The sequence below is a fragment of the Salvelinus alpinus genome, chromosome 30 (assembly GCF_045679555.1).
Source record: "Salvelinus alpinus chromosome 30, SLU_Salpinus.1, whole genome shotgun sequence".
NCBI lineage: Eukaryota > Metazoa > Chordata > Actinopteri > Salmoniformes > Salmonidae > Salvelinus > Salvelinus alpinus.
The window spans coordinates 6,602,210-6,614,292 of record NC_092115.1 but is presented as its reverse complement, the minus strand read 5'-3'; the positions used below and the strand labels follow the sequence as shown (position 1 = coordinate 6,614,292).

General features: G+C 40.7%; 1 protein-coding gene across 1 annotated transcript in view; it reads left to right on the top strand.

Annotated features, from left to right (window-relative positions):
- The window catches only part of LOC139559923 (noelin-3-like), an 18,471-nt gene continuing 6,388 nt past the window's right edge, over positions 1-12,083 (top strand). Inside the window, exons 1-4 of the mRNA XM_071376391.1 lie at positions 1-461; positions 7,582-7,725; positions 8,795-8,950; positions 10,405-10,624. Coding sequence (XP_071232492.1) covers positions 405-461; positions 7,582-7,725; positions 8,795-8,950; positions 10,405-10,624 — 577 coding nt within the window. The 5' untranslated portion in view covers positions 1-404. The remainder of the gene's footprint in view (positions 462-7,581; positions 7,726-8,794; positions 8,951-10,404; positions 10,625-12,083) is intronic.

Genomic DNA, 12,083 nt, shown 5'->3' with positions numbered 1-12,083 from the left:
CAATTGCGTCTTTATTGATCACATTAATTAATCGGGTCGATGAGACAAGTATCCCTAAATTATGTCATATCCTCTTTGCAGGTCCCTGCACATCGCTGATGTTTCACCACCCCTTCTGCTGCCACAAACTTTTACACCTCGTACTCAGTCACGAGCGGCTGATGTTGTCTCTCGCGCTGCCTGCGTAGCATGCGCGCACGGAGCAGTGGTAAATGTGATGACTAGTCCGCTGGCAATGATCTACCCTTCGTCTCTTTCTCTGGAGTTGTTAAATAGCTGGGGCATTTGACCGTTTTTTTTTCTTATTAACAGGCACAATCCCAGTCATCTTCCACACTGACTGAGCGACGTGCTTGAAACATACCTAGACAGAGGAACGGGACACGACCCCGTTTGTGGGCAGAATGTCCGTGGTGTCCGTGGTGCTGTTTCTACTGCTGTTCGGCTACTGCCCTTCTGTGGTGAGTTGACTGCGCTTTTCATCGGCAAGACACTGCGTGAGGAGTTAGACTATTAGCTAGATTAAAAACCATCTGCATAATTATACTTTTAGACAGATAGACTGATACAATGTTGGGAAGTGCGTATTACAATGGGTGATGTTGGCACGATGTTGAGAACACAAATACAAGCTTGAATCGCTTTCTCTGTTTTCATTGTTTGAAACATCTGTAAGCCATTCCGTGGCTTTTACAGGCATACAGTATTGTAATGCTTTTCTCTCTTAACTGTTGCGTTGGTGTGTTTTGAATATATTTTTCTTTATATATTTAAGGGCAAATTTAGCAGAACACCCTTAATAAATATATTATATATAATTTTGAAGTGCCCTAGTCTACAGTGTTTAAATTGAACTGATTAATGACTGTTAAGACAAAGAGAAACAGACAGCTGCATTTGACTTGTTATTGCTGTCAGACAGAATGTTCAGTCTCCACCACCACACCCCCTCTCTCTCTGTCTCCCCCTCTTTTTCCCTCTCCCTCCACCCTCACTCTCTCTGCCCCCTCTCTCTCTCTCTATTCCCCTCTCTCCCTCTCCCTCTCCCTCTCTCTCTCTCTCTCTGTCTCTCTCCCTCTCCCTCTCCCTCTCTCTCTCCCGCCCTCCCTTTGCCACCATCACTGTATATGGCTGTATTCTGATATTGATTCTTGGAAGTTGCCAGAGAAGTAACTATTTTTTAATGTTGGGTTCAATCATTATACAACACAATTACACTGACCAATTTCCTATTGGTTCTAAAGACCATCTAAGACAGCGATGGGCAACTTTATTGGGGATGTGGGGGGGGGCACAAAAAAAATCAGAACTTGTCATGAGGGACCACAGTGGCTTGTGGGTCTGTGTACCCACATCCACATGGAGGCAGAGCCGGTCGGCCCTTTTGGGGGCCTTAAGCAACAGTGACTAACAAAATCAATGGGAGACCCCCTGGTCGGTAATTCAAGTTTAGATGGCCCGCCTAGTGACATCACCAGGTGGTAAATGAGTGAATAAACCAATAAGAGTGTTCCAAACCCTCTCTGCCAATAACAGCTAGTTTTCAGTTTTTACCCTCCCCACTCAGACCACTCCCAGACAGGACTAGCAAAATTATTGTTTGAGAAATTGCTCTTTGTTATGAAACTATTTTTGTTCCTTTTTGACCATTTTAATTGAAAACAATCACAGTCAGGTACTTAATTGTTCCCCCAGAAATGATTTGATATTGAGATAAAAACAGCTGCATTGGACCTTTAAATATACATTTAGATTTTTTTATTTTTTTATATCTTTATCGCCAATTATCTAAAAACATGTCTATATGTTGTAGATTAGACCCTACCTCACATCATCTGAGGTTTTTTGTGTTGTACGCGCCATCGGTTGAAACACAACAGGCTCTTGAATCCCCGGACGGGTCTCATTTCAGTCATAGAAAATAGTTTCATAGAATGAACCTACACTTTCAGACCACTGCAATTGAACTGGTACACCATTGCACCATTTGAATTGAATTGAAATTATAACTTCTTTATTACTACCACAAAGATGGCCGCCGGCCCAGCCCACCATCGAATGTCAAGTTAAATGGCCATGTCTATTGTATTAGCTATAGTTCTATGATTCCAATAGGTTTCCTCTTGGAGGATTGACAGTATTATTTAAACCAGCTGCTATTCCCGTTCAAGTCAATGTCGTCTGATGTGTGGAACTCCAACCATCGTTGTGGTATCGTTTGAAAGTACATCTATCAGCCAAAACTTGACCCTTGACCCCTGTATTCAAAAGCATGATGGCGGGCTCAACATCAAACCTCACATTATGTCAAATAGGTTCAGCAAACAACAAATGCGATTATGAAAATAATGATGCAATTTTTATAACATTTACGTTTAAGATTAAAAGATTACATACATAAAATTAAAATTAAAAAACGTGTTTTAAGAAATTATAAAATAGTTAGATAACCCTGTTTGTAAACATTTAAATGACACCAATCTCAAGTGTTTGTTTTTTCCAGTGATGGTATGGTGGGGTGTGCAAAATAGGTCAACTCTGAACACCTTTATCTCTTGAATTTTGGGCATTCAGGTCCAAGAAAAAGTAACTTTCTGAGCTCACTGTATGGAAGGTTTCCTTCAAAACAAAAGGAATTATGTCCCCCAAAAAATGTATTGAATTGAAAGAGATTTACCCACTGGTCCTTCTAAGCTTCCGGAGTTGAAATGGAGTGTGGAGAGACAAGGTGTCACGTTCCTGACCTTATTTCCTTTGTTTAGTCTTTGTTTAGTTGGTCAGGACGTGAGCTGGGTGGGTATATTCTATGTTTTGTGTTTCATTGGTTTAGGTGTGTATTATTGGCCTGATATGGTTCTCAATCAGAGGCAGGTGTTTTATGTTGTCTCTGATTGGGAACCATATTTAGGTAGGCTGTTTTCACTGTTTGTTTGTGGGTGATTGTTGCTGTTCGTTGCGTTCATTGGTTTTTCTTTTGTTCACATGTTCAGTACTGTAGCGTCGTTGGTTTTGTTCTGTTTATTGTTTTGTTCATATTGAAGAGAATTCAATTAAATATGGATACATACCACGCTGCGATTTGGTCCTCCTCTCTTTCACCCGTAGACGAGCGTTACACAAGGGGTATATAGTCATCCCCTTTACATCATTTTAGACATAACCATAACATTACAGACACTGTTAACCATACAGACACTGTTAACCAAACAGATACTGTTAACCAGACAGACACTGTTAACTTCTAGTTCCTCCCAAACCCGGATCCGGGAGCACCCCCCACAGTAAAAAAGCTGACTAGCATAGCCTAGCATAGCGTCACAAGTAAATACTAGCATCTAAATATCATTAAATCACAAGTCCAAGACACCAGATGAAAGATACACTTCTTGTGAATCCAGCCATCATTTCTGATTTTTAAAATGTTTTACAGAGAAGACACAATATGTAAATCTATTAGCTAACCACGTTAGCAAAAGACACCACATTTTTTTACTCCACCAGTTTTTTACTCCATCAGTAGCTATCACTAATTCGACTAAATAAAGATATATATAGCCACTAACCAAGAAACAACTTCATAAGATGACAGTCTGATAACATATTTATGGTATAGCATCTGTTTTTCTAGAAAAATTTGCATTTTTCAGGTATAAATCATAGTTTACCATTGCAGCCACTATCACAAAACTCACCAAAGCGACTAGAATAACTACAGAGAGCAACGTGTATTACCTAATTACTCATCATAAAACATTTCTTAAAAATACACAGCGTACAGCAATTGAAAGACACAGATCTTGTGAATCCAGACAATATTTCAGATTTTCTAAGTGTTTTACAGCGAAAACACAATATATCGTTATATTAGCATACCACATGAGCTAACATCACCCCAGCATTGATTCAAGGCAAAAAGAGCGATAACGTTATCACCACCAAAATATATTAATTTTTTCACTAACCTTCTCAGAATTCTTCAGATGACAGTCCTGTAACATCATATTACACAATGCATATAGAGTTTGTTCGAAAATGTGCATATTTAGCATCACAAATCGTGGTTATGCAATGTAATCAGTCAAAACATGGCATGCATTCTGGCCGGCTCCATCTTGGAAAGGCACCTAAGTTTACGATTATTTATGGATTAGATTGACAAAAAAAATACAGGTTGGACAGCTAATGAAAGATGCATTAGTTATTAATGCAACCGCTGAGTTAGATTTTTAAAATTAACGTTACTAGACATACAGTGTGCGTTACAGCCAGACTAGTGCCGCAATAATGGCCGACAAATGCGTTTACATTTTTCCACATAAATACGGAATAAAATCATAAATAGCTCTTACTTTTGGACGAGCTTCCATCAGAATCTTGGGCAAGTTGTCCTTTGTCCAAAAGAATCGTTGCTTTGTTGTAAAACGTCCTCTTCAACTTCGGAACTAGCAGCTAACAATAGCTACGTGGCACACACATGTCCAAATCCTCAAAGCGCAATACTACGAAAATTCCGAAAATAGCAATATACTCGCATAAACTGATATAAATCGGTTTAAAATAACTTCGTTATGATGTTTCTAACACTTATATCGAATTAAATCACAGACGGATATATCTTATGCCGATAACGAGAGCTTTTGAGCATGCCATTCTGATGTCCTCTCTTGCGCCTTGACGAGCGTCCAAAAGAACGGACATGTCACTCCATGGCCTTTTATAAACTCTGAGAAATACGTAGAGACTCCATTCCACTTCTCATTGGTTACTGACATCCAGGGGAAGGCGGGTGCAGTTCATTTCGACCCATAGGGCACACACAGAGCTTTAAACTGATCTGAGAACAGAGCCTAGATTTCTGACCTTCGCATGTCCTGTCATGATTTTCGCTGTAGAAAGAGTTCTGGTTCACACACAGACATAATTCAAACGGTTTTAGAAACTAGAGATTGTTTTCTATCCAATAGTAATAATAATATGCATATTGTACGAGCAAGAATTGAGTACGAGGCAGTTTAATTTGGAAATGTAAAAAAATAAATAGTGCTAACAGCTCCCCCTATTGACAAAAGGTTAACCATACAGACACTGTTAACCATACAGACACTGTTAACCAGACAGACACTGTGTGTTAACCAGACAGACACTGTTAACCATACAGACACTGTTAACCAGACAGACACTGTTAACCAGACAGACACTGTTAACCATACAGACACTGTTAACCATACAGACACTGTTAACCAAACAGATACTGTTAACCAGACAGACACTGTTAACCAGACAGACACTGTTAACCAGACAGACACTGTTAACCAGACAGACACTGTTAACCATACAGATACTGTTAACCATACAGACACTGTTAACTAGACAGATACTGTTAACCATACAGACACTGTTAACCATACAGACACTGTTAACCATACAGACACTGTTAACTAGACAGACACTGTTAACCATACAGACACTGTTAACCATACAGACACTGTTAACTAGACAGATACTGTTAACTAGACAGATACTGTGTGTTAACCAGACAGACACTGTTAACCATACAGACACTGTTAACCATACAGACACTGTTAACCATACAGACACTGTTAACCATACAGATAATGTTAACTAGACAGATACTGTGTGTTAACCATACAGACACTGTTAACCAGACAGACACTGTTAACCATACAGATACTGTTAACCATACAGACACTGTTAACCAGACAGACACTGTTAACCAAACAGATACTGTTAACCATACAGACACTGTTAACCAGACAGACACTGTTAACCATACAGATACTGTTAACCATACAGACACTGTTAACCAGACAGACACTGTTAACCATACAGATACTGTTAACCATACAGACACTGTTAACCAGACAGATACTGTTAACCAGACAGATACTGTTAACCATACAGATACTGTTAACCATACAGATACTGTGTGTTAACCATACAGATACTGTTAACCATACAGATACTGTTAACCATACAGACACTGTTAACCATACGGATACTGTTAACCAGACAGATACTGTTAACCATACGCATACTGTTAACCAGACAGATACTGTTAACCAGACAGACACTGTTAACCATACATACACTGTTAACCATACAGATACTGTTAACCATACAGACACTGTTAACCATACGGATACTGTTAACCAGACAGATACTGTTAACCATACAGACACTGTTAACCATACAGATACTGCTACCCATACAGACACTGTTAACCAGACAGACACTGTTAACCATACAGATACTGTTAACCATACAGCCACTGTTAACCAGACAGATACTGTTAACCAGACAGATACTGTTAACCAGACAGACACTGTTAACCAGACAGACACTGTTAACCATACAGATACTGTTAACCATACAGCCACTGTTAACCAGACAGATACTGTTAACCAGACAGATACTGTTAACCAGACAGACACTGTTAACCAGACAGACACTGTTAACCATACAGATACTGTTAACCAGACAGATACTGTTAACCATACAGATACTGTTAACCATACAGACACTGTTAACCATACAGATACTGTTAACCAGACAGATACTGTTAACCATACAGATACTGTTAACCATACAGACACTGTTAACCATACAGATACTGTGTGTTAACCATACAGATACTGTTAACCATACAGATACTGTTAACCATACAGACACTGTTAACCATACGGATACTGTTAACCAGACAGATACTGTTAACCATACAGACACTGTTAACCAGACAGACACTGTTAACCATACAGATACTGTTAACCATACAGACACTGTTAACCATACAGATACTGTTAACCAGACAGATACTGTTAACCATACAGATACTGTGTGTTAACCAGATAGATACTGTGTGTTAACCAGACAGATACTGTGTGTTAACCAGACAGATACTGTGTGTTAACCAGACAGATACTGTGTGTTAACCAGCCAGATATTGTGTGTTAACCAGACAGATACTGTGTGTTAACCAGACAGATACTGTGTGTTATCCAGACAGATACTGTTAACCAGACAGATACTGTGTGTTAACCAGACAGATACTGTGTGTTAACCAGACAGATACTGTGTGTTAACCAGATAGATACTGTGTGTTATCCAGATAGATACTGTGTGTTAACCAGACAGATACTGTGTGTTAACCAGATAGATACTGTGTGTTAACCAGACAGATACTGTTAACCAGACAGATACTGTGTGTTAACCAGATAGATACTGTGTGTTAACCAGACAGATACTGTGTGTTAACCAGACAGATACTGTGTGTTAACCAGATAGATACTGTGTGTTATCCAGACAGATACTGTGTGTTAACCAGACAGATACTGTGTGTTAACCAGACAGATACTGTTAACCAGACAGATACTGTGTGTTAGCCAATCACATGACGGGACTCTTGCATTGGTTATTTGAGACCATTTTACTGTGTAATGAGCTCACTTGAACATTGTGTGTGTGTGTGTGTGTGTGTGTGTGTGTGTGTGTGTGTGTGTGTGTGTGTGTGTGTGTGTGTGTGTGTGTGTGTGTGTGTGTGTGTGTGTGTGTGTGTGTGTGTAGACAGTCAAGCCTAAGAAAGGCTGGCAGGTGTACAGCTCGGCCCAGGATGCAGAGGGGAGGTGTATCTGTACAGTAGTGGCTCCTGAACAGAACCTCTGCTCCAGAGATGCCAAGGAGGGACAGCTCCGTCAGCTACTGGAGAAGGTACCGGATACACACACACACACACACACACACACACACACACACACACACACACACACACACACACACACACACACACACACACACACACACACACACACACAGACACACACAGATGCACTTTCACACACATTATGAACCAACGTCACTAGCATTACTCTCATCTATGATATGAATCTATGAAACATGGGCCTTTAATATATTCTGTCTGTCTAACAGGCCAAGGGGTTTCTCTATCTTCTTCACTGTGGTCCAGTGTGGTAAAGTTAACACTAATGTACAAACACGCCGTAGGACAGTTTCAACCAGGCCATTTCAGGACCCCACCACTGGAATCAGAGGAGCGTGGATAATGTAGCTCACAGTTTGATGTAGTGGTGATTTTGTTGGTTCTTTTTTTGTAAAAGTCAAACACAATGGAGGAAGCATTGTTACTAACTGTTGGCTAAACTTGGTCCAGACCCGTTCCACACCAATTGATGAGCTATAAAAAAAAATATATATTTATTTTATTTCAAATTAAACCCACCACTGTTGTCCCTATCCTTTTTAAAAAGAAATCAACCTTAAAAATAAATAAAAATTGACAAAAGAAAACCAAAACTGTAATCAAAACATTTGAATCTTGTTGGTGCAGAAAACCTGTGTTGTGTCTTCTCCTCTTTCGTTACGGTGCAGAACAACTAATGTGATGCCTCTTCTTCTCTTTCGTTAAGGTGTAGAACAACTAATGTGATGCCTCTTCTCCTCTTTCGTTACGGTGCAGAAAACCAATGTTGTGTCTTCTCCTCTTTCGTTAAGGTGTAGAACAACTAATGTGATGCCTCTTCTTCTCTTTCGTTAAGGTGTAGAACAACTAATGTGATGCCTCTTCTTCTCTTTCATTAAGGTGTAGAACAACTAATGTGATGCCTCTTCTTCTCTTTCGTTAAGGTGTAGAACAACTAATGTGATGCCTCTTCTTCTCTTTCGTTAAGGTGTAGAACAACTAATGTGATGCCTCTTCTTCTCTTTCGTTAAGGTGCGGAACAACTAATGTGATGCCTCTTCTTCTTCTCTTGTCCTGTAGGTCCAGAACATGTCCCAGTCAATCGAGGTGCTGAACCTGCGGACTCAGAGAGACTTCCAGTACATCATGAGGATGGAAGGCCGGTTCAAAGAGCTAAGGTCAAAGTTCAGACAGATAGAGACCAAGAGGAAGACAAAGGTCAACAGAAACTTCCAGGTAAGTTTGTTTGATAGGAAAATTAGAGGAACATTTGCAGGGACATACAATACCCTTTGACACAAGCTACCAAGCTTTCAAATTAACATATTTCGTGACATCATGGCCAGGTTGTCAACTGATTTATTTTCTAATCTTGTTATGTGATTTATCTGCAATCAGAAAACAACAGGATGATAATGGTTGATGTTCTGGGATGCTAATGATTGGTGTTCCGGGATGCTAATGATTGGTGTTCCGGGATGCTAATGATTGGTGTTCCGGGATGCTAATGATTGGTGTTCCGGGATGCTAATTTTTTGATGTTCCGGGATGCTAATGATTGATGTTCCGGGATGCTAATGATTGGTGTTCCGGGATGCTAATGATTGGTGTTCCGCGATGCTAATGATTGATGTTCCGGGATGCTAATGATTGGTGTTCCGGGATGCTAATGATTGATGTTCTGGGATGCTAATGATTGGTGTTCCGGGATGCTAATGATTGGTGTTCCGGGATGCTAATTTTTTGATGTTCCGGGATGCTAATGATTGATGTTCCGGGATGCTAATGATTGGTGTTCCGGGATGCTAATGATTGGTGTTCCGCGATGCTAATGATTGATGTTCCGGGATGCTAATGATTGGTGTTCCGGGATGCTAATGATTGATGTTCTGGGATGCTAATGATTGATGTTCCGGGATGCTAATGATTGGTGTTCCGGGATGCTAATGATTGATGTTCTGGGATGCTAATGATTGGTGTTCCGGGATGCTAATGATTGGTGTTCCGGGATGCTAATGATTGATGTTCCGGGATGCTAATGATTGGTGTTCCGGCATGCTAATATTTGATGTTCCGGGATGCTAATGTTTGATGTTCCGGGATGCTAATGATTGATGTTCTGGGATGCTAATGATTGATGTTCCGGGATGCTAATGATTGGTGTTCCGGGATGCTAATGATTGATGTTCTGGGATGCTAATGATTGGTGTTCCGGGATGCTAATGATTGGTGTTCCGGGATGCTAATGATTGATGTTCCGGGATGCTAATGATTGGTGTTCCGGCATGCTAATATTTGATGTTCCGGGATGCTAATGTTTGATGTTCTGGGATGCTAATGATTGGTGTTCCGGGATGCTAATGATTGGTGTTCCGGGATGCTAATGATTGGTGTTCCGGGATGATAATGGTTGATGTTCCGGGAAGCTAATGATTGGTGTTCCATGCAACATTTTGTCCGCTGGGCTTGTGTTTGTCCTTCCACAGGATTTGAACTGAAAGGAATTGAACCCTATGTTTCCCCAGGAGTTGAACTGAATTGAATTGAACCCTGTGTTTCCCTCCCTATAGGAGTTGAAGGGTAAGATGGATGCCCTACAGCCTCTGATCCCTGTGTTTCCCTCCCTATAGGAGTTGAAGGGTAAGATGGATGCCCTACAGCCTCTGATCCCTGTGTTTCCCTCCCTATAGGAGTTGAAGGGTAAGATGGATGCCCTACAGCCTCTGATCCCTGTGTTGGAGCAGTACAAGACTGATGCCCAGCTCATCGTCCAGTTTAAACAGGAGATCAGGAACCTGTCCATGGTGCTCACAGCCATCCAGGAGGAGATAGGAGTCTACGACTCTGAGGAACTACAACAGAGGGTCTTGAATCTGGAGAGCAGGCTACGCAACTGTATGGGCAAACTCAGTGAGTCACAAGCAAACACACGGACAGACACACCAGTGGCGGTTTGTGACGTTCAGGATAATTTTTTTGAGCACGGTTTCTATTATAGCATATTGGATGACTGTCATTCATATTCTAATTTACCCAGCTCAATGTTACAGCGATAGGTTTAAGGCTACTACAGTGGCTTGCGAAAGTATTCACCCCCCTTGGCGTTTTTCCTATTTTGTTGCCTTACTACCTGGAATTAAAATAAATGTTTGGGGGGTGTGTATCATTTGATTTACACAACATGCCTACCACTTTGAAGATGCAAAATATTTTTAATTGTGAAACAAACAAGAAATAAGACCCAAAAACAGAAAACTTGAGCGTGCATAACTATTCATCCCCCCAAAGTCAATAGTTTGTAGAGCCACCTTTTGCAGCAATTACAGCTGCAAGTCTCTTGGGCTATGTCTCTTTAAATTTGGAAAATCTAGTCACTGGGATTTTTGCCCATTCTTCAAGGCAACACTGCTCCAGCTCCTTCAAGTTGGATAGGTTCCGCTGGTCTACAGCAATCTTTAAGTCATACCACAGATTCTCAATTGGATTGAGGTCTGGGCCATTCCAAGACATTTAAATGATTCCCCTTAAACCACTCGAGTGTTGCTTTAGCAGTATGCTTAGGGTCATTGTCCTGCTGGAAGGTCAACCTCCGTCCCCAGTCTCATCTCTGGAAGACTGGAACAGGTTTCACTCTAGAATTTATCCCTGTATTTAGAGCCATCCATCATTCCTTTAATTCTGACCAGTCTCCCAGTCCCTGCTGATGAAAAAACATCCCCACAGCATGATGCTGCCACCACCATGTAAACATGTAAAACAAACAGAACGTAAGCAGAATCCGTGTGGATGAGGCAAGGTAGACCAACACAAGATGTGTCTGGGCCATATCTGATCTTGTGAAGGCTACTGGACATGCACATGGGTTAATCACACATAGACAACATCGGCCTGAACTTGTGAAGACCTTTGGACAGGAATCTTAGCTAATCAGTTATAGGCACCATTAGACCGGCAGTAGGAGTGTACGTGTCTGTGTGTCACTCCACCAATAGAATCTATGCCCCAATGTCTGAGCCAATAAGAGAATGGAAACTAAGCAAGACAACAAGATTCATAAAGTGGAGTGACGATGTTATGTAGGGGTAAGACTGTATAGAAGCAGAGCACTAAAAATGGAGATTCAGTTCTTCCATGGAATTGCTTTTTGTAATGAAGTCTATTTGAATTCACAAGCACCTGGTATTTGAGAAATATTTGATTCAATAGGATGACTACATTCCTGTTGAAACCATGCCAATTGCACACTTAAAAACTTGAGACATCTTTGGCATTGTGTTGTGTGACAAAACTGCACATTATAGAGTTACCTTTCATTGTCCCCAGCACAAAGTACACCTGTGTAATGATCATGCTGTTTAATCAGGGAATA